Raw genomic sequence first — 26,704 nt, forward strand, 5'->3', positions numbered from 1 at the left:
TTTTTCTTTTATTGTCTTTTAAAATAATCATCGTGAGGTGTCAAAATGGATGAAATTATCTCTGGAACATGTAAGTTTTTACATATTGTTTATTATATTTAGTTACATTATACCATTTATTTTGTTATCTCTGCATTGTTGCAGTTGGTTTTTGTTTATTTCCATTCCATTATATTCTCATGTTAATACCTTGAGGATGATACATAAGACAGAAACAGTGGATGAATAAATGACTTGAGTTGAATACTGTCAGCTATGATTGATTATGATTATTAACCAGTAGCTCTGTTAAAGGTGCCTTCTAACAACTTCAAAGTTATAGCTGCCACTGCATAAAATGAGGAGAGAAGAACTGTAACTTTCAGGAACTTTCAGGTGGAGGTTACTACACATGAAATGTACTAGGAACATACAGTAACATATACCTCTGTCAAGGTCAAACAATCCTGTACACCTGTGTAGCTCTAACTGGCACCAGACAGTATGAACTCGTATATCTCAACACCATAAATATGTGTGATTGTTCACATCATGGTTCAGACTTTTCCTGAGAAATTGTGTGTAGAAAAATGTAGAAATGTAGAAAAATGCTTGATCTCGCAATGTTGAGGAAAGTGATAAAAAAAAATTCTCATTCCTCCCAACAAGTTTGGTGAAAACTGGTTCAGTAGTTCTTGTGTAATCCTGCTGACAAATAAACAAACAAACAGGCACAGGTGAAAACAGTCAGTCAGTCAGTCAGTGTTACAACTATTTCTCTATAACAGAGTTTAATCTTCATTCATCCTCTTCTGTTATGTTTCATCTCCAGGTAAGAAAACATCATTTGTTCATGTGCACTTACTCAACCACTAACACAGCATTTTACTATATACATTAAAATACTTACTGATATGTTCAGTATCAACCTGTTTAACTACCAAGTAAAGATTCCTTTTACTACACCTGTCATGTCCTCTGTCGTACCTCCTCCAGTCTGCAGTTAAGGCTGATGAAAGGTTAGATCAACTCTCATCTGGAAGGTTCCATGGTTGGGGAGGATCAGTAATATGCTCAGTGAGGTACGTCTTATTGAAGTTTAATTTTGCCCTTTCATGGGTCCACTTGTGTTTTGTAATGACAGCTTGTGGTCTGGGAGTGATCCAGGTTAGTGTCTTCAGGTCCAATGCTATGCAGTCTTCTCCATCATAAGTACAGAGAAGACCAGTAACCAATAATCTCCCCAGTCTCATCATCCCATTCACAGCCAAACATCTGTGGACACTGTAGACATCTGAGAGAGAGACAGAGACAGATCCCAGCACAGTGCCTGATATCACATTACTCTGTGTTACAGTTTCATTTTATTCTATCAGTTATGGTGAGCTACACAAGCTAAGAAATCTTGTCAATCGTTGTGTGTCATTTCCACTTTCCTCTCTCCACTTACCACAAGTAATGACCAGTTTGTATTAATTTAAGCCTTGTTTTTAGGGCTATACTCCAAACTGAGAAGTCTGAGGAAAACTCAGAGAAACTCTGAAATGGGGAAGTGTTAAGAATACGGTCTGATAAAATCAATGTGACCCTCTAAAATGATATAATATTAGCAATAATCAATAAATTTAAAGCACTGATTGTGTAATATGAAGACTCAAAGTGTATGTGTTTAGGTATGGTGGTAAACTGTGGTTCAGTAAGACATCACTAAAGGACTGTACCTGAGAACAGTTTTGTAGATACTTTACCTTTACTTCACAACATTTCTTATCCTGTTTTTGAATTTATTTAGCAGTTACTTTATAAATTCTTAATTTACATACAATCAGTTTATAAAGTGTGATAGATTTTTAAAGATTAACCACACAGCAGGATGTTATTAGATGATGCATCTATATGAAGCTGGGATAAATTACACAAACTTCAAATACAATTTTGGGGTCCTTTAATCTTTTTTTTTTTTTTTTTTAGGCTTGATGGTTGTTCTCTCATATAGAGTTAAAAATCGGTATTTTCCCTACAGGAGAAATAGTTTCAGATTCACAAAAATAACTTGGGTTTTCTCAGGGCAAAAAAGGAAACAATGATGAAGAAAACATCTTTGTTTCTCACCATAATTGTTCCTTCTCCAGATGAAGAGTCCAGGTGGAGTAGCAACACTAGATGAAGAATGATCCAAGGTATATTGCTGGTTCAGGCTGGTTACAAGAACACTATCATTTCAATAAATGATTTAAATTTCTCACAGTACACAGTGCTAATGAAAATACCTTTTTACTAATTATGCTGGTTGTTTACTGAACAATATCTGCTTAATAAGGGAAATTAAGCATTACACAATCAGGATAATGGATGAATATCAAAGTTAACCACAAATGTAGTTTATCATCTTAAAGAATGCACTTCGAGTCTATATAATATCTACAGTCATTATGTCTGTGAATACAAGTTCCTATTGTCTTTTATAATTGCTCCTGTTAATGAATGTTGGATGATTATTCCATGTCAGCACACTGACCTGTTTGACTAGCAGTGGTAAATTTCCTTGACCTCACAGAAGTGACACATAAATAAAGATACTCTACCTTGGATAAGTAATTTGAGGGTGTCGTTCCCTTGTTACCACCACACAGGAAGACTTTTCACTGGTGGAGTGGAAAATGTTGCTTGTTGCATTCTGGCTTGTTCCTTGTTACTGTATCCTCATCCTGTCTGGAGCAGAACAGAGAGTGAGGGTGAGAAATGTTATTTCAGTAGAAGTCTGTACACAGTCATTATCATTATCTTAACTCAACATTTCCACATCCAGCGCTGAAAAATAAATAGTGAAATTATGCTGAAATGCCACAGGTAATAGAACAAAAGCTGCTCAGGAAGGAAATCAGGAAGGACATACCCCTCCCTTCAGAAACTCCACACTTGCTGCCCACTATTCTTTGTCCTGCATCTTCCTGTCATTTCCATATCCATCAGTAAAATGTGACACATTCTTTCCATCCATCCGTTTATACAGTTTACTAAGGCTGATTTCAGTGGAGAAAAAAACAGAATTTCTCCTAAAAATACACAATTAGGACATAGTATACAGAGTGCACACAGACTGTAAAGGCTGATGCGTGATCTATAAATCAGCTGGATGCTTACCAATAATTCTCAGCGTGTTATTTATGTTAATGTGACCCAGTCTTATTCTATTAAGGATTGTTTCTCTCCTTTTGTCTCAGGGTTACTGCTCTGGCCAATTTCTTTATTCATTCTCATATCCTTGATGAAACTTGTTCAGCAGGTGTGACAAAATGCGGTCTACCTCATTTTCCTTCAGACTGTCGAGAAGGGTTGAAATCTGAGCGCCCTCACTGCCAAAGAAAGTGCACTAATGCTAAATTCTCCCTGTGAAAGTAAGATGCACAATCCTTTTTAGAGTGCTTTGCTGAAAGATAATCATTAAGCTGTATGATTTGTAATAAATAAGAAGTTTTAAGTGTCACAACGACTAGTGAAAAGTATTTATAGGAAAATAAGTTGAGACATGCGTGTGTTGGAAACTCCCTGAAAGCCTGCAGAGGTCAAAAAGAGAAGTGAGTCATTACACTGGAAGTGATATGGGCAGAGGGTATGACACCAGTGAATGTGAGTTAAAACAGATGATTGTAATCATGGATAAAATAATGTTGTATTGATAATCATAAAATTAAATGTGTAAAGAATATCTATGTATGGAATGAACGTGATACAAAATAGAAAGACGATACATGAGCTGGGTGGTTTGTCAACTTTGGAAAGATCTTGTTCTGCCCAGCTTGTTGGAGAGCACAACAAAGAAGGGAGGTCAGCACAGTAACAGCTTAATGAAAAGGCTGTTTATTAAGGGTAACATAAAATAAGCAACCTAAGGTGTTATGCTATGTTATAAGTAATCAGTGATGAAATGGGGTGATGGTTGCTGTGAAATTGTTGGAGTTACCAAACCCTAACCCTAACAAACACAGGCAGAGAACAGAAAGCCAAACGGACTCTGCTCTAAGGTCTTTGCAGGTCTTGGACTTGCCCGGCCAAGAAGGAACTGAAAGTTGGAAAAGAGCCTCTGGGACTTTGGACGGAGTCGAGAGACTCTCTTCTCTCTCACATGAAATGAAAATGTTGGTATGAATTAATCAGTTCTTTTCTCAGCTCTCTCCTGCTCTAGTAAATTCATATCATTCAGTGGTTGATGTACCTGTGGCTCAGTCTCTGGTATAATGACTCAGTTCAACATTAATCATAGACTTCAACATATCTTCTTCTAACCCGTCTGAAACTTGCTTTCTGTCCCTTCCCTTGTTCCTAACACTCCTGTGATACCACTTCATTAGGATGCTGGTTTTCATGCTTTTAAAAGAAAGTCTGATGAAAAATGGTGAAACAAAAATCACACTGACATGAGAATGACTGTGTTTCAGTCAGGTGTGTGAATGAAGAAGTTTCACATCAAACTACTGAATCTGTGTGAATGAACCTGTTGATGAATGATTGTGATGGAGGAGTCACTGTATGTGTGTGTGTTCAGGTAAATGTTAAAAAGCTACATCTGACTTAATAACCAGGAATAATTCTTTGCAGCAACTTACCTCCAGTTTGGTTTACACATGGCTTCAAACTGTTTCAAATTTCAACCGCTGCTGGTAAACAGCACAGTCCTGAATGAACCATATAAAGGATTCAGGATCATCTTCTAATAATTTTTTGACCCAGACCTGTCTGAGGTCAGGTTTCTTTTTGTTACTGTCACAGTAAGACAGATGCACTCCATCCATCTCTGAGAAAACCACAAACTCTGGGAAGGTTTGGAGTCCAGAGAATTCAGTGACGAAAAAAGTCAGGGAGTGTTTCACTGAAAGACAAAGACAGATTTCAGGTTTTTAAAACGTGTTGCAGCTGAAAACATCTCAACATTTGTTTAAACACTTTGGGTCAACAAGAAGGAAATGGTCCTGGTTCTCTTTTTAGTGTTATTTCCTGAAAACTGTGTCATGACTATTTTGTGGTTAGTTCCTAATAACTCTATAAAAAGATAGCAATATGATGACACACCTCATGATGGTATTTCTAAAGCACTGACAGCTTGAAGCTGCTCACTGCAACAAAACATGTTGTATGTGTTGTACTTGTGTTTACTGAGTTTAAGTGAACCATATTAAGAACTGCCTGTATATTAAGACATTTTATGTGAATAGTGAAATACTGTTGGTGGTTCTGTCAGTGAAACTGCTGAAAGTGTGAAACTCTAACTTCATCTTGGACTGAAAAACAAGTGGAGCTGAAAGGTTCAGTGGAATCAGCTGATGTGAACTTTTTCTTTGGTCCAATGACGTTTCCTGGTTTGATGACAGGACTGTTTGTTTTCTGTCATATGAGGCGTGTTCACCACTTAGTGATTCCTTACAGGTGAACAGGAACTTTATCCTGACCAGTTAGAATTCAGCATATTATTAATGTTATTAGTTTGTTGTTGTTAGATCCATGTATGGAACTGGAACATTTTGAAAGCGTCTGTGTTTCATGTAAATGTTTGTTACCTGTTGTTGCTGCATCTGTTCCTGTCAGAGGCTCCTTCTGATCTGCCTGCACTTGTCGACCTGCTCAAGTCCAAAACTGTCATTTAACACAAAGGATTTGACAGAGCAGCTGTGAACAACCTGCTCTGCATGGACCTACTGAGCTCTACAAGTACTCACTGAGTATTCTCATTCTGAGACTCTCACATCCATCTGTGTGGTACATCAGAGAGCTGAACACACTGCAGCTCAAATAAAACAACAGAAACATCTTCATGACTTTGAATCACATTAGAAAAACACTGGTTATTTCTTCAGAGTTGGGGAGGGGCCACAGACTTGAGTTAAGAACTATTAACAGAGCCACTGGTTTGCTTTCTCTTCTTATTCCCAGTGTTCATGCTACACTGCGCTAAACGTGTCTGAGTGTTAACTCTGCTCAGAGTTGATGCTTTTATCAAGCTCCTCATCCAACTCCTCTGTGAATACTGAACGCTCAGGTAACATTAATATTACTGCAGCTACAGTCACAGATCAGCAGGTGAATTTACAAAAACGTTTGAAAATCTGGGACTTTATTAAAAAGTGAAACATCAGCACAAATTAAACAATACATTTAATTTTGATTCTTTTATGATTATAAATTCACAGTAAAATGTAGATGCTCTCATGTCACTGTAAATGATGTTTGAGCTGTCATTAGGCCCTGATGAGTATCAGGATGTGTAAATCTACTGGGTCCTCTGACAGGTGACACCGTCCTCTAACACTGACCTGAATTAAGCTGCTTTTAAATCCAGCTCTCAATGAAGCAAAGAACGGACACTTTGTGGCTGGAATATCTGTTCTTTATATCTGCTTAGGTTAAAGTGTTCTGGCTGTCCCACCTGTCTTAACAGGCAGCTTCATGTGAATACCTGCTCAGTAATACAACCACCATCACTGTGTTACCTATCACCACCAGTTAGCAACCCCTCTGTTATGATAAACTCTTGATGCATTGTGTCACTCGTCCTGTGTTACATGGTTTGAATAATTCATGACAAGAAGTGATTGTGAAAACTGCTTTCAGTATCTCCATGTTTACAGAACCCTGTAGTTCATGGAGTTCTTCTAAAACCATAAAATATCATTCAAAAATGATCAAGATCTTGATGTGTTTAGAGATGTGGACATTACTTGTAAAGTGTCAGGTGTTGATGCAGTAAACTGTGTGACTCTATAACCTCAGGCTCCTCTAAGGCCCAGCTCAGGCTCCACAAATCCAGGCTGATTATGTTGGGCTGCTAATATTAGCATTGACAATAATAAACTGGCCTTGTAGTGTGACATAATTGAAGAGCAGCCATGTGACATCTGAGACGGTCCATGACACCTCCATGAAAAGTCAAGCAACCTCTGGACAGTGTGAACAATGATTGGTCAGAGTGTTGTCAGTCTCCCAGTCCAGACGAGACCAAGAATGTATGACACTGTTATTACTTAATCTGACATTGGTGACATCGTGTAAGACAAAAAAAAGTTGTGTGGCCTGATTAGCCAAAGCTAACTGATGCCTACAAAACAGAGGATGGATATACAAAGGTATCAAAACACTTCCAGCTTGAAGTGTCTGAAAAATCATCTTATATTGTGTATTACATCATTTCAATCAAATATATTGGCTGTAGTATTTTTAGTGGGATCTTAGTAAATAAGTATCCCACCAGCAAAAGTAGGTGAAAGTTCACAGTGGTAGACAGAGAGTGCAAATCCAGTATATCATATAAAATCACACTAAATGAAGCTGCACAGCAAAGAATACTAGGATACTATCTTTGTATCTTTGTACATAAAGCTGCACGTCTGCTGAGTGGAAAGGTCCTAACCTGAGTCAACAGTACCTGTTTCCAAAATCAGTCTTTTCCAGATGTTGCTTTGCAGACTTCAAACACTGACTCTGGGCTGATCTTACAGGTAAAGGTTCCCTCTGATGACTCCTCCATGTAGACTCTGCTCCACCACTGAACCACCACTGTGTCAGCTGCACCTTCCTGCAGGTCCTCTTCAGTCATATGGGGTCTGGTTTATATGAGGTGACTCACTGAGTGTGTCTGGCAGTCTCAGTTCTGGATCCAGTTTGGCAGAGAGCTCAGTGCTGTTTTCAGGAGCTGTAAGATCAGAAACACACTGTTGATCTGCAGTGAACTTTTAGAAACACTTCTGAAACAGTTCTGAAAAAGTTCATCTGAGCAATAATTTGAAATAATTTTAATCTGTAGGTAAGTTTTACTTACAAGATGGAGGGTGTTTGTCTAAAATCAAAAGAAGAGAAAATATCATTTCACTTACAGTTGTAAATGAAAAAACATCCAGTGAACATGATCCACTCTTCTACACACTTCAACTAAAACTTAAATCCATTCTACCATTCAGTTTTATTATGTAGATAAATTAATCAACTCAGAGACTAAAATCAAAGGACAGAAACTGTCAGTGAGGTAGATAATCTTTCCATTTTCTCTCTCACCTTTTCTCTTTCTGTAAATCACAAATCCAGTGACAGCGATGAGGACGAGAGCAACAACAACCACAGCAACAACAATGAGGACGGTCGTGTTGGTGGGCTTCACTGTTGAACAAAAAACACCAAAAACAAAAACCAACACAAAACAAAATATTAATTCTGATACAGATAAAGCAGAACAGAAGCTCATCCATCACTTTAATCAGCTGTATATGTGTTGGCTTGTTACTGTGGAGTTGAAGAGTTGAGTTAATTCAGTGTAATTAATAACTCTGGCTAATATTTTAAAAGTGTGTGTCTAAAGAAATATATTAAAGCCCTTTGTTGGATTAGAGAGAAAGACACCACATAAATAAATACTCCCTAAGCTATATACTGTGTTATTCTGAATACAGTCAGCAGTGGACAGGCACCACAAACCTTTTATTTGTGTGGTGAAAACAAAAAGGAGCTCATATTAACCTTGTCGCACTAATATGATCTGATCTTGGGAAGAGAAATGTGCTTTCTTCAACTGAATTATTTGTTAAATTTTGAAAATGTCTGTATCTTTTTGTCAAAGATGAGTTTCCATCTGAACTTGAAGGCAAAAGCTACAACACAGAACAAATCACAGCAACTGCTAATCTCAGTCTTACCCCAGTTGGTCCTGATCTCTGCTTTGTCCAGTTTGGTGATGATGTCCTCCTTCACACCAGAGAGCTGAAACACACAGTCGTACCTCCTCCAGTCTTCAGGTGAGACTGATGAAATGTTCAGGTCAGCTCTCATCTGGAAGGTTCCATCATGGTTGGGGAGGATCTCTCCTCGGTCCACGTCCTCATGAAGCTCCTCTCCATCTTTCGTCCAGAACATCATGGCTCTGTCAGGGTAGAAACCTGTAGCGTGGCAGCTGACTGGAGAGGAGGGAGTCTTCTGGAGGAGAGACACTGAGGGACGATCTGGAGGGGGAGAGAGAGAGAGAGAGAGAGAATGGTGGGGTGGTAGAAGGAGCAACAAGGAGTGAAAAGAAAAAGAGAGAGGGGAGGAATTAAAGACATTTTCTTTATGTTTGCTGAAAAACATCACATTTTTATGCACATTGAGTCTCTATACTGTCCATATCAGTAGCAGTGGTAGGAAACTGTGGCATGACCAAGCTTAAAGGAGCTCTATCAACAACATAAGGTGTGGAACATAACAGCAACACTAAGAGTCTACAGCAGCACTGTGAGGCTGAGCAGTGTTATGAGCTAAAACACTGACATCAGTATGCTCACAATGTTTTAGGTTTAACACTAAGCACCAAGTACAGATGAGGCTGATAGGAAAGTCATTTCTTTTTCAGGTTTTTGGTCATGAATCATGCTACTGAAAAAAAAAACAGAAAATTTGACCTGTTGATGACACTAGATGGAAAATCAGGGGATCAAAGTTTCCAAGTTCTTATGGTTCATTCACTGGGAACCATGAATGTGTTTAGCAAATTTCATGGCAATCAATCCAACAGACTGACTGACAGTGACATCCCTAGACCTATGTGGCTAATGATGCTACTAATTAAGACCAATATTTAAGACTTTGATGCAAATCATACCGATAAATTTGTTTCCTCCGAAGCCCAATCCCAACATTAGTCTAGTCTATATTCTGTACATGTGTACATCAGTGAACTCAAGGCTCAAGACACAACGGATACTGTAAGTTAGGCTCACAACATGTAACCAACTTTTCTTTCAGGTAAATGCAGTCCATGTGCAGACCCCATACATTCATCTTATGAGCTATAAAAACATATGACAGGACTACATAATAACCCCTTTCATTACACAACCACCACACAGTCTGTATGCAGTCAGAGAAGGATTAGTCTGTTTTTAATGGTCCACAACAAAGCTGTCAAACTTGGCATCAATATTCAGTCAAACAGGAATCTTTTTCTTCTAATAATGAAAATCTTAAACTTACTGAACTCACACTAACTGTCCATTGACTGTCACCAGTCGACTTAAAGTGTCAGAGCAGAGTAGAGTCTCTACTGATTAGTCAGGATTAAGTCAGATCTTACTGCCATGGAAAACCAGTCATAAAGAAGGTAATGTCAGACTGACTGGAGTGATGATACAATGGTAATTCAGTCTGAGCAGGTTATTTAAATCTTGTTGTGTTCTTGAAACTACATCATCATGTGATTCTACCTGTTCTCAGCAGAGAGTTCTTCCCATAGTCCAAATGCTTCTTTAGCCACTCAGGGCAAAGCTGAGTAAAGAAACTCTTATGCTGTTCATTTCTCACTTTGTCAGTATCCCATCTCAGTTTGATGACAGCCTGTGGTTTCACAGCGATCCATGTGGCTATCACCAAATGACTAAAGTAATGTCAGAGCACCTAAAAATGTCAGTCTCTAATGATTGTTCGGGGCTAAATCAAAAAGAACATAATATCAGACTGACTGGAGTAATATTACAATGGTAATTCAGTCTGAGCAGGTTATTTAAATCTTGTGTTCAAGAAACCACATTGTTATATGATTGTACCTGTTCTCAGCAGAGAGCTATTCCCATGGTTCACATACTTCCTCAAAATTTCAGGGATAATCTGAGAGAAGATGTTCTCATAGCCTTTCATTCTCTCTTTGTCAGCATCCCAGCTCAGTTTGATGTCGACAGCCTCTTGTTTCAGAGCGATCCATGTCAGTGTCTTCAGGTCCAGTGATATGAAATCTTCTCCATCATAACCATACGGCATAAAACCAGTAATCTCTCCAGTCTTTTCATCCCATTCACAGCCACATACCGTCTGTAAAATGTGGACACCTGAGACAGAGACAGACAGACAACAGAGACTGTCATTAACAATGATGTTCAGATGATGTCTGTACTGGAGCAGTGTGTGATGCACTGCTGTTCTCAGTCTTGTGTTGTGCTCATGATTAAAGAGCAGATCATCAGTGCACTTTTTCCATATGAGTGATAAGACCCATGTCCTGTTTTGCTGTTAAAATAATGACTTGCTCACCAAGAGAAATTAAAGAATAAAATCTTGGTACATGGCAAGTTGGCAACACAGTTAAAAACAGGTTTGGATGGGACTAGTAATGACCCTGGCTGGAACTAGGGCTGTCAATAAAATCGACCAATTTACTCTAGTACTAAAAATACAGGACAGTGTAAAATTAAAAAGTTAGGTATAACATATCACATACTGTACCTCCGCTTTGGTTAAACTCCTGCATCACACTAGAAATCCTGGCTTTGAAGATCTTAGGCAAAATCTCCGAACACTCTGTGGTGTACCGTTCCAGTTGCTGAGGGTCCTTATCGAAATAGGTTTTCATCCAGTCCTGTTTTGATTCTACTCTCTTTATGTTGGTGTCACAGTAAGCTGCCTGAATGTCATCAACCAGTAAAGCAGCCATAAAGTCTGGGAAGTCTGGGTTACCAGAAGATGCGGTGTAGAAATACTTCAGGGAGTGTTTGACTGTGGGACAAAGAGTGTAAAGATACATACATCATTAGAAATACCATGTATTCAGTAAGATTCCGTTAAAACTTAAATTCGTATCAAGTCGAAGTGAAACTGAAATTTAACTATGAGTAAAATGCAGAGTCGCGTACAAAGTGAAGAAAAGAGTTAATGAATATTTAAAATGTGAATCTTACCTGATGATGAAACGTGACAGAAAAGAAGCAACAAAACGAACTTTTCCATCTTGTTTTGATTAAAACGGACGAGTTAAAGACGGAGCTGATTAAGCTGTTGTCTCATACTTTCTCCTAGTGGATAGAAAAAGGTGGAGCTCGGTTCAGATTCACTGCGCCTCGCCTGGAAAGGAGACGGGGACTATTTATTGGTGTGTTCGAGATCAACAGCGGCTGGCTGCGTCTGAATTGATGGTCAAAAGAGAACTGTCGCTGACTGCTGGAAAACGACTGCAGTCCAGTCGAACACACTTCCAGCAGCGAGACTGACTGACGGCGTTTGACTTTTATCAGTTGTTCTCACAATTCATCAGATATATCGATCTCATTGTGGAAAACCTGCACAGCTGTTCTGCACTTTTTTATTCTAAAAGTATGACTGTTTCCCCTCAACACGTCAGAATATTTTGTGAACTTATACACACACTGTCTACTCAAGACATGTTGTTCTGAATATTTAAGGCCAGAAAAACACGAAGAAGCAAAATAAAAGTGTAAAACATCCAGGGCGATGTGTTCAGCTGTATGGGGGGAGAAGTTACACACTGAGAGCAACACTTCAGGGGAGATCACCTCTTTAAAATGTTCTGTTTCATTAAGACCCACATGAGAATAAAAATCTGGGCCACCACATTGCTAGTAAAGTGAAAGGAGGTGAATATGAAGGATAAAAATATGACCTGTAAGCTATAAACTGCACTAAACTGATGAACATCATGGTTGGGGAGGATCTCTCCTCGGTCCACGTCCTCATCAAGCTCCTCTCCATCTTTCCTCCAGAACATCATGGCTCTGTCAGGGTAGAAACCTGTAGCGTGGCAGCTGACTGGAGAGGAGGGAGTCTTCTGGAGGAGAGACACTGAGGGACGATCACAGTTCACCTTTACACCACTAGATGGAGCCAAATCAACCACAACAAAGTCACAACTGAACCTGTATTATTATTGTCACTGTTGTTGGATGTATTATATTTTAGGAACAGAGAAGAGAGAGAGAGAAATTGAGGTGAGGAGAGAGAGAAAGAAGGAGGAGGACAGAGAGGGGGAAAGGATGAGAGAAAGAAAGAAACCAAGAAAAAGAGCAAAAAAGATGAGAAGGAAGAAGAAAAACCAATAAACTGCAGTAAACCATAGTGAGACTCCAGTGCAGCTATTAGAGGCTGAAACAAACACAGAAACAGAAACACTGAACTCGTGCAGTAGAGCAGCATCTAGTCTGTCTCAGTGATGTGTTTGTTGAGTCTGATTGTGTGTAACTGAAAAAAATCATATTGAACTATTTATCTGTATGTACCTGTAGATATAGACTGATCTTAGCTGGAGATGTAACATGACCAAAAAAGAGCATCAAAATATTTTCATCTTGTTTAGAGAAAGAGGCAGAGCTGAAGAAGAAGAGTGTCAAGTTTTAATCTGTTAAACTGTTTCTGCATCGCAGTGTTTTTCTTAGTTTGATTTGTCACCAAACATCACACATAAATAAGTGAACTTAAATTTTAGAGTGATTTTATTTTATAATAGTGATTCTAAAATGAAAAGAAAAAGCTGTTAAACACACGTTCTTACATGCTGAGTGTTGTTGAGGTTAGAACCATTACCACATATTAAAAGAACTATACAAACAGAATATTTACCCATAGCAGAAATGTTTTGTTTATGTCAAACCTCCACCAAAAGATCTAAACTATAGGTTTGTCTCAAAAGGCCACACTGTAAAAATGTTTTGGTTGTGTGTTCTTTTCTTTTCTTCCTTCATGTCTTTGGTCTCTCCACCACATGTCTGCAGACACAGCTGGACAGTAACATCAGTCAGGAACATTGTGTCATTACATTAGTCGTATCTGCAGCGTGTAGCTGACATGATGAACCTGCTGTGGTCAGTTAGAGGCTGCTGAGAAGTTTCAGATGTAGAGTCTGAAACTAGAAAAGAAAAACTGTTTAAACTGTTCACTGTCATTTATTTATACAGCAAGAGAATGAACTGGAACATTACTCACTGTTTGCAGGTCTGAATCCTGAAATACAGATGAGAAATTCACAATAATAACATTATTATTATTAAATAGATCATATTTGTTTTAAAATGGACAATTTATGAAAGCAAAACACTTGAACCTGTTTCATTAAAGGAACTCCCATCTAATTCAGCTATTTTCTATTGCTTTCTGTGCTGTCTCATGTTAAATCCATCAGTGGAGAAATCATGTCTTTATAAAGAGTGAAAACATTGTTGTTCCTTCTCCAGATGAAGAGTCCAGAGATGCAGAGCAGCAGGAGCAGCAGTCCTACAACAACTCCAATGACAGCAGCAGCAGGAAACTCTGAGGGAGGAACTGGAACCAAAACACAACATTCACACTCTGTCTCTGCCACTGGATGGAGAAGGACATGTTTGATCTACTTTATTAGACAAACAAACAGGTGTGTATTTTCAATCACCACCTGATCTGATCTCAGTCTTACCCCTGTTGGTCCTGATCTCTGCTTGGTCCAGTTTGGTGATGATGTCCTCCTTCACACCAGAGAGCTGAAACACACAGTCGTACCTCCTCCAGTCTTCAGGTGAGACTGATGAAATGTTCAGGTCAGCTCTCATCTGGAAGGTTCCATCATGGTTGGGGAGGATCTCTCCTCGGTCCACGTCCTCATCAAGCTCCTCTCCATCTTTCCTCCAGAACATCATGGCTCTGTCAGGGTAGAAACCTGTAGCGTGGCAGCTGACTGGAGAGGAGGGAGTCTTCTGGAGGAGAGACACTGAGGGACGATCTGGAGAGACAAAGAATCCTACATAGGCTATCAGTGATCATCTTAATGGGTTTACAGTTTAACTTTGATGTGGGAGCTGCCCCTCTCAAACTACATTAACAAATTCACAGCATGAAATCGAAAATACACAAGGAAAGGATAGAAATATGAGACGCTGGTCAGATTTTAGAGTTTAGAGTTTCACAGCTTCTAAGATGTTATTTGAAGAATCCCCACTTCCCAAGAAAAAAAGTATTGAGTTGTTTAATTCTTAAATACTTAAATCAGTAGTGTTCATAATGTATCTTATGATAATTTGTATGTACTACTATGTAATCTAATAGTGGAATGTTTTTGGACTATGAATAATAAAAATCAGTCAACATGTTTTCTGTTCACATAATAAAATCTTACAGTGTCAAATCAAACATATAATATCAAAATTTGCATTTACATTATTTACACATTACATACACAGACATACACTGATCAGTCACAATATTAAAACCAGTTACCAGTACATATGTATATTGTATGTAACAGTGATGCACTGTAACATGGTTTATGACTTAACATACAAGAGAGAATTCATAGTGTCCCATTGTTTTGATAAAGAACACTAAAGAAGTCAGCAGTGTTCTCTGACATGGGAATACAGAGATTGCATCAAATGTTGTCCTCCCTTTTAGATTAAATGCATGTCTTCCACATCATGTCAAGCAAAACTACATGCATGCATAGTTCTCAGCGAAAACTGCAGGGGTACTCAGTTTAAATCCCATGCAGGGATTTTGACAGGTAGTCACCTCTACATTCTCTTGACGATATTATTCTTATTTTGATTTGTCAACATTGGCAGTTTTTTTCCTGTGTAACTTGCCTCGTTTTTATAACCTTCATGTGTTTGCTTTAATTTTGCTCCTGCTCCTACAATAATTAAGGGAACTGCAAAACTTTAACCAGTTCTGTGTTGCTTTCTTTCAAAAGTGTAGTTAAAGATTAATGAGTCCAGGAAGTCACAGTCCAAAAGTTAAACAAAGTTTAATATCTGAGAAGTTTGAGGCAGAAGGTAATTTTATTTTTACAGTAATGGTTCTAAATATGTTAATGAAACATTTGGCACAAAAAGAAACACAAATGTTTTTAATGCTTGTGTTATTGAGGTTCCATCAAAACCATTACCATAATTTAAAAGAAATATACAAACAGAATATTTGAGGTGTTTTAACAGGTAAATCATGTTTCCTGATGTGTTTGTTTGCACACCAGGTAAGAAATTTCCCTTACCCTTATATACTGATATAACAATGACAATACATTTACAGTTGCACATCTCAAAACATTGACAAAAAAAAGACCCAAAATATAGGCACATTTGCCTAGAGTAACACTATTTTATATTGATGTTACTGCAACACTAGTCCAGATAATCACGTGGACTTAGTATAATATCAGTAAAAATTAGTAAAATGTGCCAAAAGTTGGGGAAGTATTCCTCGGGAAGCCCAGTGTTCATGTCACTGTAAATGATGTTTGAGCTGTCATTAGGCCCTGATGAGTATCAGGCTGTGTAAATCTACTGGGTCCTCTGACAGGTCACACCGTCCTCTAACACTGACCTAACGTTCCTTTAAGCTGGCATTAAATACTGCTCGCACTGAAGCAAAGAACACATACTCTGCAGACTGCATTGCCACATTACATCTGCTTACGTTAAACCACTTTGGCTGGTCCACCTGTCTTAACAGGCAGCTTCATGTGAATGCTTTGGCCTGCTCAGTAATACAACCACCATCACTGTTAAAGGGAACTGTGGAAGTCAAGACAAGATCTGGAAGACCAAGAAAACTTTAAGTTGCACATCTGCTGGGTAACCTGAGTCAACAGTACCTGTTTCCAAAATGTCTCTGGCTCATCCAAATTCTGCTTTGCAGACTTCAGACTCTGACTTTGGGATGATCTTGCAGGTAGAGTTCCCTTCTGATGACTCTTCCATGTAGACTCTGTCTGCACTGTTTGTGCATCAATGCTGCACAGATGAACAGTGCACCACGGCTCCTGTGTCAGCTAAACCTCTAAAGTCATATGGGGGTCTGGCTCACAGTATATGAAGTAACTCACTGAGCAAATCTGACAGTCAGGCTTCAGGATCCAGTTTGGTGGAGAGGTCAGTGCCGTTTTCCAGAGCTGTAGGATCAGAAACACCAAGTTGATCCACTCATGCAGCAGTAAACCTTTATAAACACTATTGAAACAGTCCTGAAATAGATCATCTGCACAGTAATTTGAAATCCTTTGACAGCAGAAAATGTCATCTCAACTGAAACAGAAAAAAGGTGGCTTTACTTACGAGATGGAGGGCGATTGGCTAAAATCAAAAGAAGATATGTCATTTCACTTCTAGTTGAAACTGACAGAATATCCCTAGTGATTATGATCCACTCTTCTACACACTTCTAGTCTACACACATCTATTCTACCATTTAGTTTGTGATATGAATAAATACATAATCTCAAAGAGTTTTTATTTCTCACCTTTCCACTTTTTATAAGCCATGAATCCAGTAACAATGATGAGAACCAGAGCAACACCAATCACAGGAACAATAACGGGGACCTTCATGTCAGTGAGCTTCACTGTTGGGAGCAGGGTGGCTCGGGGGTGATCTGGGGGACAGAAGTTCATCCATCACTTTAATCAACCATACATGTAGGCTTGTTACTATGAACTAAGACTGGAGTTAATACAGTGTAATCAATGATTCTGGTTATCTTAGAAGTATACATCTATAAAAATACATTAAAGGTCTTCTGTATTGGATTTGAAATAAATACACAAAATAAAGACATTCATAAATAAACAAAACTGAAAATAAAAACATCAACACTTAATCAAAGTTACAGTCATTTTCAGTTTAATAGAGTAGAGAATACATACAAGAGAATGAAATAATTTTTGCAGGTTTCAATACTGTTATTCTGAGTTAGGTAAGAGGTGGACAGGAAGCACAAACCTGTTAACCGAGGAGTGAAAACAATTTCCTCGATTAAAAAAAAAAAAAAAAAAAAAACACCTTATGATAATCATGTTGGGTTCATATGACCTGACCACTGATCCTGCGACGAGGAATGTGCGTTTCTTCAACTGAATAATTCTCTTAATTATTACTATGTGTTTTTTTCTGTTGAAAATTAATTTCCAGCTGAACTGGAGGACATAAACTAAAATACTCAACAAACCACAGACACACAGTATTATTCAGCAACAGCTGATCTCTCTCTTACCCCTGTTGGTCCTGATCTCTGCTTCGTCCAGTCTTTTGATGATGTCCTCCTTCACACCAGAGAACTGAAACACACAGTCGTACCTCCTCCAGTCTTCAGGTGAGACTGATGAAATGTTCAGGTCAGCTCTCATCTGGAAGGTTCCATCATGGTTGGGGAGGATCTCTCCTCGGTCCACGTCCTCATGAAGCTCCTCTCCATCTTTCCTCCAGAACATCATGGCTCTGTCAGGGTAGAAACCTGTAGCGTGGCAGCTGACTGGAGAAGAGGGAGTCTTCTGGAGGAGAGACACTGAGGGACGCTCTGGAGAGACAAAGAGAGAGAAGGGGAAAAAGAGAGGGATAGAGACAATGGAGGAAGACGTAGCAACAAGTAGTGAAAGTAAAAATAGAGAGACAGAGGCAATTAAAGTGAGTTTCTATGCTGGTTTATATCAATAGCAATGGAAGATAATTGTAGCTGACCACCCTTAAAAGAGCTCTATCAACAACATAAGGTGTGGAACATAACAGCAAGAGGGTTAGAAAATCAAAGTTTCCAAGTTCTTATGGTTCATTCACTGGGAACCATGAATGTGTTTAGCAAATTTCATGGCAATCCATCCAACAGACTGACTGACAGTGACATCCCTAGAGCGATGTTGCTAATGACGCTACTAATAATGCGACTTTGACGCAAATCATACCAAAAGGTTTGTTTCCTCTGAAGGCCAATCCTAGCATTAGACTATGTATATACTGTACATGTGTACATCAGTGAACTCAAGGTTCAAAACATGACAGATAAGTTAGGTTCACATACGTAACCAACTTTTCCATCCAATGGTCATTCAGTCTGAACAGTCTGTGAATGTCGCTAATGAAACTTCATTGTGTGATTCTACCTGTTCTCAGCAGAGAGCTCCTCCCATGGTCCACATACTTCTTCAGCCACTCAGGACAAATCTGAGAAAAGAAGTTCTCATAATGTTTCATTCTCAATTTGTCAGCATCCCATCTCAGTTTGATGATGTTAGCCTGTGGTTTCAGAGCCATCCATGTCTCTGTCTTCAGGTCCAGTGACAGGAAATCCTCTCCATCATAACCATACTGCATGAAACCAAAAACATTTCCAGTCTCTTCATCCCATTCACAGCCATTTATCCTCTGTAAAATGTGGACACCTGAGACAGAGACAGAGACAACAATGATGTACAGATGATATCGCAGTGTGTCATGCACTGCTGTTCTCACATTTTTGTGTTGTGCTCATGATTTAAGAGCAGATATAATTGATGCACTTTTTCTTCATATGAGTGATGAAACAAATTTTCTGTTATGCTGTTATAAAGTTACAGTGGTGTTCATTGTTCTGTACATTCCTGTATGACATCAGACCTGTCAGGACTGACCCATGGCGTAGGATTTAAAATGCTGACTGAGTGAGGTTGGAGAGCTCCAGGGACCCTGAAACCAAAATGTTTACTGTCATGTTGTTTGTACTAATCTGATTACAAACTAACATCATAAGGAAAACTATGCTTGATTACAACTTGGGTTTAATTTTCATGACTCTGAACATCTGGTTCTACCTGTTATAACGACTTACTCACCAAGATAATAACATTTTGGCACATGGCAAGTTGGCAACACAGTTAAAAACAGGTTTGATGGGATAATTTTTCATACTGAAAACATGATGGCAAATGTTAGGTCAATTACAACTTTCTCTGTAGCACTGAGTACTCATGTAATAATGTAGTAATAACCACTGTGTACTCATGGTGTGAAACGTCAACATGCTGATGCAGAACAGATAAAGAACAGTGTAACAGTAAAAAGTAAAATATAACACATCACATACTGTACCTCCACTTTGGTTAAACTGCTGCATCGAACTAGAAATCCTGGTTTTGAAGGCCTTAGGCAAAATCTTGGTACACTCTGTGGTGTACCATTCCAGTTGCTGAGGGTCCTTATCGAAATAGGTTTTCACCCAGTCCTGTTTTGGTTCTACTCTCTTTATGTTGGTGTCACAGTAACCCGCCAGAGTGTCATCGAGGAGTCCCCAACCCATAAACTCTGGGAAGTCTGGGATTCCAGAAGATGCAGTGAGGAAATACTTCAGGGAGTGTTTGACTGTGGGACAGAAAGTGTAAATACACATAGATTATTAACATGCATTCAGTAAGATTCAGTTCAAACTTCCAGTATCGTGAAGTCGAAGTGAAACTGAAACTTAACTATGAAGGAATGTGATGCAGGAGTAAGATACCGAGCCGCGTACAAAGTGAAGAAAAGAGATAATAAAATGTGAATCTTACCTGATGATGAAACGTGACAGAAAAGAAGCAACAAAAAGAACTTTTTCATCTTGGTTTGATAAGAACGGACGGGTTAAAGACGGAGATGATTCTGTTCTCCAATACTTTTTCCTAATGGAAATAAAAAGGTGGAGCTCGGTCCAGATTCACTGCGCCTCGCCTGAAAAGGGAACGAGGACTATCACATGACATCCTGTAAAATCCAACTGATGGAACCAGAATCTGTCCAGTTAAATCAAAAACAAGTTGCAGAGAAGCTGCCGCTGTTATCTCATGAGGTTATCGTTGATTACGTTTAAATGACGTCGGAGAAACTTGAGCAAGCCGCATTCGAGTTCGACTTCGCCTGACTTCGTCAACTGTCGGCGACTGCTGAGGCGAACTATAAAAACGCTGCGGTCACTGGGACAAACTATCTGCACCGCCCGCAGTGTTACTGATCCTACAACAGCAGCCGATCTCACGCTGTTTACCACAACTCAAACATCTCCAACTCACTGTGGAAAACTGCTCAGCTGTTCTGTGTTTCCCTAACTTAAAAAATAGTGTCCCCCTCAGTATGTCAGAGGTGAGTTCAAATCTCTTGTGGGTCTAACAATGACAACTGAGTCTTAAATCCAAGCATCTAAAAAATGTGATGAGAAAATCTTTCACTTGTCCTCTTTTTGAAAACTGTGACTCCAAACACACAAATATATCTGTTTATACCGTTTACTAAGACTGAGGAACAGATCAGTTTCAATGGAAAAACACGTCCCTGAATCAGGCATGATTCCAGACCTTCCTCCTCAGACTATTAACAACATGTTGAGGCCTTCGTTTGTTCTGTAGTTGTTTGTGGTTCCTGCCTCTGATTGGTCCAGGAGCTGAGACACAGCCCATCCTCCACCCTGGTCTCTTCCTCTTCCAGAGCTGGAAGAACGCCCAAATATCAGACAGAAATGAGTGCTCTAAAACTTTACTGATTTTATTTTAGAATAATTATAGTATAATGAAAAAAAGTGGCTATCAAACACACTCATTCTTATGTACTGAGTGTTGTTGGGATTCCAGCAAAACCATAAGAACACTCTAAAAGAAATATACAATGTGAATATTTACACAGTTAAATGTAAATGTTTTATCAGCTCTTGATTTGAAAGTTTCTGAAAGAACCTGTAGTTTATCCATCTTATTATTTCTCTTAATCACCTCACTTAATTTCAATATGTTTTAAACTGTGATACATAATAATACAGAGAAATAGCTCAGATTTAAAGGCAGGTTTTCAGAGGCTTTAACATAAAGCTACTCTACCAGAGTTGAGTAGGAAACCAACATTTAGCAAAGGTTTTCTTTAAAGTTTACCACTGTGATGTGAATAAGGAAACAGCTGAGCTTTCTGCTGATAAAGTCAGGTGTTGTTTTTGACTGGAGATGTGACTGGTTCGTGTCGTGCTTCTTTGTCCCATCTGCAGTAATTCATTGTGTGCAGAATGTGTTTGTAAATCAGGTTTGTGGATTCAGTTTCTCAGAGAGCTCAGAGCTGTTGTCAGGAGCTGTGAGGAGAAACACACTGTTAGTGCACTGGTCCTTGGGTATTTCTTTATGCAGAGTATAAGAAAGAACTGAGAGGGAAACAAATGTACTGGCTTCAGATCAGCTCAGTGTTGTGTTCATGGTGATGATCTGAGGATGAAACTGATCAGTCTATTTTCCAGTAACACACTCTGAAATGTATGCACGTCAGATCAGGTGAAACAGAGAAAACAACAGGTTTTACTTACGACATGGCGGGCATTTGTCTGAAAGAAGAAGAGAAGACAAATCATTTTAGTTGTCAGAGTAGTAAATGCCAGAATGTAATTAGTTAAATGTCATATTATTATAGTAAACTGGGTAAAAGCATCAACTTAAAGTCAAGAATCTCAGCACTCAAAGAATGAATGATAAAATATTCCTTCTCTTTGTAAACTGTCTAAATCTCTTACCTTTCTTCTTTTTGTAAACTATAAATCCAGTAGCAGACATGAGCATGACAGCAAGAGCAGCCACTGCAGCAGTGATGGGAAGGGTCACATCAGACGACTTCTCTGCTGAGAACAGGACAAACACACAGACAAAGAAGCTCATCCAGTTATGAACTGACTCAAAGTGATGTTGGTTTGTCCTGTGGAAGGTTGTGAGCACTGCTTTACAAACAAGATAAAACAATCACATGCACAGAGTTGCATGAGCATCGAGTTCAACTGAAACGGATCTTGACAGAAAACTTTCAAAGAAACAGAGCAGGAGAGTCCACGATGGAATAACTTGTCCTGTTAGCTGCTAACTGCTCTATGAAAACAGCACAGTTTACAGCAAGTCATAAGACAGGAGTGGAAGGTACAAATATTTCTTTTAAATAAACTCTATTAACTTATCATCTGGTTGTTAAATGGCACTCAAACATGAACTGAAGGACAACTACAGTAAACTACATGTGTCTCTTACCCCTGTTGGTCCTGATCTCTGCTTGGTCCAGTTTGGTGATGATGTCCTCCTTCACACCAGAGAACTGAAACACACAGTCGTACCTCCTCCAGTCTTCAGGTGAGACTGATGAAATGTTCAGGTCAGCTCTCATCTGGAAGGTTCCATCATGGTTGGGGAGGATCTCTCCTCGGTCCACGTCCTCATCAAGCTCCTCTCCATCTTTCCTCCAGAACATCATGGCTCTGTCAGGGTAGAAACCTGTAGCGTGGCAGCTGACTGGAGAGGAGGGAGTCTTCTGGAGGAGAGACACTGAGGGAAGGGCTGGAGGGAGGGAGAAAAAGAAATGGATAGAGACAATGGAGGTAGAAGGGGTGACAAGAAGTCAGTAGAAATAGAGAGAGAGGAGCAATGTAAGACATACTCTCCTGAGAAACATCACAGTTTCATGAGTCTCCACGCTGGAGAGAGAGAGAGAGAGTTGTGTAGATTTTATTACATTATCAAACATCAGGTCATGTGATTTTACCTGTCCTCAGCAGAAAGCTCCTCCCATATTCCAGTTGCTTCAGCAGGCAGTCAATACAAACACGGTTAATGAAGTTTGCAAAAAAGTCATTTCTAGTTCTGTCTCCATCCCACATGTGTTTGAAAATGACAGACTGTGGTTTTGGGGCGATCCATGTGTGTGTCTCGAGCTGAAAGACTAAAAAGTCTTCTCCATCATAACCATACTGATTGAGACCATTTATTTCTCCAGTCTCTTCATCCAATTCACAGCTGAGCAGTCTCTGTAAAATGTGGACACCTGAGAGACAGAGACACAGCAGTAAACCAGAGTGAGATCACAGAACAGTCACAGAGACACACTGCCTCCACAGTGACCAACACACAGTTTACCTACACTGGTGAAGATGCTGTGGCTTCATGTGAGCTTCTACAGAAGGACAATTTCAAAAACATGTGTCCTGTTCAACTTGGCAACTGAGGTCATGTTGTTGTAAAGCTGCAAAACCTCTTAGAGAGGAGGTCAATGTGGACGTTTGGGTCAGCAAAGAGACAAATGTTAATTAAAGAAACACTGCAACATTTTTCTAATTTTAACCAAGTCACTTCAGGAGAGTTATTCTGATTTCATCTAGTGGAGATGATTATTATGGGATGGACAGAAACAGTATCAGTGAAATACGGAAGCATCCAGTCATCTTAGTTTCTGTGATGTGAGACAGAAAGTGCAGCCTCTAGTTAACTTTATGTGAATTACAAGGAATCAGGAACATACCTCCAGTTTTGTTTAAGCGCTTATTCAAACTGTGAAATTCTTCTTTAAAGACCTGCTGTTGCACCGTACACTCCCCTGTGTACCACCTCCAGAACGTTGGATCCCCATCTCTTAGTTTTTCCATCCAGACCTGTTTGGGTATTGCAGTCTTGATCTTGCTGTCACAGTAACCTGTCTCAACATCATTAACCAGCATAACAGCCACCACCTCTGGGAAGTTTGGGACTGCAGAAGATGCAGTGAAGAAAACCTTCATGGAGTGTTTCACTGTAAGACAAACAGAATTTGAGGTTTTTAAATTTGCTGCCAATTAGCTGAGAACATTTGAATAGTTCTTTGGGTCAAAAAGAAGGAAATGGTAGTTCTGTTCCTATTTTTAGTGTTATTATTGTAAACTGTGTCATGATTGTCCTGTGGTTAGTTTCTAATAACTCTATAAAAAGCCTGCAATTAAATGACACACCTCATGATGGTATTTCTAAAGCACTGACAGCTCGAAGCTGCTCACTGCAACAAAACATGTTGTATGTGTTGTACTTGTGTTTACTGAGTTTAAGTGAACCATATTAAGAACTGCCTGTATATTAAGACATTTTATGTGAATAGTGAAATACTGTTGGTGGTTCTGTCAGTGGACACACTCGTCCTGATCCAAACAGGAGCTTATGGGTTAAATGAAACTGCTGTTGCAGCAAAGAGCTTAAAGATTTCAAATGTTTTCTTACCTGGAGATGAAACATGACAGAGGAGCAGCAACAAGAATAACTTCATCTTGGACTGAAAAACAAATGGAGCTGAAAGGTTCAGTGGAATCAGCTGATGTGAACTTTTTCTTTGGTCCAATGACGTTTCCTGGTTTGATGACAGGACTGTTTGTTTTCTGTCTTATGAGGCGTGTTCACCACTTAGTGATTCCTTACAGGTGAACAGGAACTTTATCCTGACCAATTAGAATTCAGCATATTATTAATGTTATTAGTTTGTTGTTGTTAGATCCATGTATGGAACTGGAACATTTTGAAAGCGTCTGTGTTTCATGTAAATGTTTGTTACCTGTTGTTGCTGCATCTGTTCCTGTCAGAGGCTCCTTCTGATCTGCCTGCACTTGTCGACCTGCTCAAGTCCAAAACTGTCATTTAACACAAAGGATTTGACAGATCAGCTGTGAACAACCTGCTCTGCATGGACCTACTGAGCTCTACAAGTACTCACTGAGTATTCTCATTCTGAGACTCTCACATCCATCTGTGTGGTACATCAGAGAGCTGAAACACACAGTCGTACCTCCTCCAGTCTTCAGGTGAGACTGATGAAATGTTCAGGTCAGCTCTCATCTGGAAGGTTCCATCATGGTTGGGGAGGATCTCTCCTCGGTCCACGTCCTCATCAAGATCCTCTCCATCTTTCCTCCAGAACATCATGGCTCTGTCAGGGTAGAAACCTGTAGCGTGGCAGCTGACTGGAGAGGAGGGAGTCTTCTGGAGGAGAGACACTGAGGGACGATCACAGTTCACCTTTACACCACTAAATGGAGCCAAATCAACCACAACAAAGTCACAACTGAACCTGTATTATTATTGTCACTGTTGTTGGATGTATTATATTTTGGGTAGGAACAGAGGAGAGAGAGAGAGAAATTGAGGTGAGGAGAGAGAGAAAGAAGGAGGAGGACAGAGAGGGGGAAAGGATGAGAGAAAGAAAGAAACCAAGAAAAAGAGCAAAAAAGATGAGAAGGAAGAAGAAAAACCAATAAACTGCAGTAAACCATAGTGAGACTCCAGTGCAGCTATTAGAGGCTGAAACAAACACAGAAACAGAAACACTGAACTCGTGCAGTAGAGCAGCATCTAGTCTGTCTCAGTGATGTGTTTGTTGAGTCTGATTGTGTGTAACTGAAAAAAATCATATTGAACTATTTATCTGTATGTACCTGTAGATATAGATTGATCTTAGCTGGAGATGTAACGTGACCAAAAAAGAGCATCAAAATATTTTCATCTTGTTTAGAGAAAGAGGCAGAGCTGAAGAAGAAGAGTGTCAAGTTTTAATCTGTTAAACTGTTTCCTATGAAAACAGAGTAAACTGTCTCACTTATTGTTTTTCTGTTTTTATTTTCCTCTGAGTCTCTGTGTTGAATTTCCAAGTAACTGAACCTGTTTGTAGATTTTATTTTCCTTCTTCCTCATTCTGTTAACAAGAGCATGTTCACACACATGTTGGGAGTTTGTTTTGCAGAATGGCACCAAATGCTGTGTGATTCCTGCCTCTGATTGGTCCAGGAGCTGAGACGCTGCCCATCCTACACCCTGATCTCCTCCTCCTCTACCAGAGCTGGAAAACACCGAGTCGTTTTTATCAATCACTGCATCGCAGTGTTTTTCTTAGTTTGATTTGTCACCAAACATCACACATAAATAAGTGAACTTAAATTTTACAGTGATTTTATTTTATAATAGTGATTCTAAAATGAAAAGAAAAAGCTGTTAAACACACGTTCTTACATGCTGAGTGTTGTTGAGGTTAGAACCATTACCACATATTAAAAGAACTATACAAACAGAATATTTACCCATAGCAGAAATGTTTTGTTTATGTCAAACCTCCACCAAAAGATCTAAACTATAGGTTTGTCTCAAAAGGCCACACTGTAAAAATGTTTTGGTTGTGTGTTCTTTTCTTTTCTTCCTTCATGTCTTTGGTCTCTCCACCACATGTCTGCAGACACAGCTGGACAGTAACATCAGGTCTCCCCAGATGTTGTCAGTCTGGAACATTATGTCAGTACATTAGATTCAGGAGGGGTGGGACTCTGCACACAGTATCTGCACAGTGTAGCTGACATGATGAAAAACCTGCTGTGGTCAGTTAGAGGCTGCTGAGAAGTTTCAGATGTAGAGTCTGAAACTAGAAAAGAAAAACTGTTAAAATTGTTCACTGTCAT

At 39.2% G+C, this 26,704-nt stretch overlaps 2 protein-coding genes and 1 long non-coding RNA gene across 17 annotated transcripts in view; all 3 read right to left on the reverse strand.

The window, feature by feature from the left end:
- The window catches only part of LOC108886937 (major histocompatibility complex class I-related gene protein), a 36,941-nt gene extending 16,234 nt beyond the window's left edge, over positions 1-20,707 (reverse strand). Inside the window, exons 1-4 of one of the 2 annotated variants that reach the window (XM_051068667.1) lie at positions 20,031-20,707; positions 19,576-19,845; positions 18,612-18,890; positions 17,812-18,031 (exon numbers count right to left, since the gene is read on the reverse strand). In XM_051068667.1, coding sequence (XP_050924624.1) covers positions 17,812-18,031; positions 18,612-18,890; positions 19,576-19,845; positions 20,031-20,079 — 818 coding nt within the window. In that variant the 5' untranslated portion in view covers positions 20,080-20,707. Of the gene's footprint in view, positions 1-10,535; positions 10,815-17,811; positions 18,032-18,611; positions 18,891-19,575; positions 19,846-20,030 lie in introns of both variants that reach the window. The other variant, XM_051068662.1, reaches the window with a different exon arrangement.
- Positions 1-26,704, reverse strand: part of LOC108886941 (zinc-alpha-2-glycoprotein) — a 71,842-nt gene that overhangs the window by 6,370 nt on the left and 38,768 nt on the right. For 4 of the 14 annotated variants that reach the window (XM_051068624.1, XM_018682078.2, XM_018682075.2 and 1 more), the window contains one exon: positions 26,176-26,667. In XM_051068624.1, the coding sequence (XP_050924581.1) occupies positions 26,537-26,667 (131 nt within the window). In that variant the 3' untranslated portion in view covers positions 26,176-26,536. Of the gene's footprint in view, positions 1-8,657; positions 8,741-13,187; positions 13,619-13,695; positions 13,714-13,858; positions 14,032-21,010; positions 21,569-21,796; positions 21,815-22,000; positions 22,106-22,502; positions 22,806-23,010; positions 23,290-23,763; positions 24,031-24,488; positions 25,039-25,680; positions 26,668-26,704 lie in introns of those variants that run through there. The other 10 variants (XM_051068616.1, XM_018682079.2, XM_018682091.2 and 7 more) reach the window with 9 other exon arrangements.
- LOC127140869 (uncharacterized) lies at positions 19-3,513 on the reverse strand. Its single transcript, XR_007811359.1, has 4 exons — positions 2,565-3,513; positions 2,092-2,177; positions 946-1,273; positions 19-684 (listed from the first exon to the last, which is right to left on the reverse strand). It is a non-coding gene; the product is annotated as an uncharacterized LOC127140869 (long non-coding RNA).

Source organism: Lates calcarifer, linkage group LG3 (assembly GCF_001640805.2).
Source record: "Lates calcarifer isolate ASB-BC8 linkage group LG3, TLL_Latcal_v3, whole genome shotgun sequence".
In the NCBI taxonomy this organism is placed as follows: Eukaryota; Metazoa; Chordata; class Actinopteri; family Centropomidae; genus Lates; species Lates calcarifer.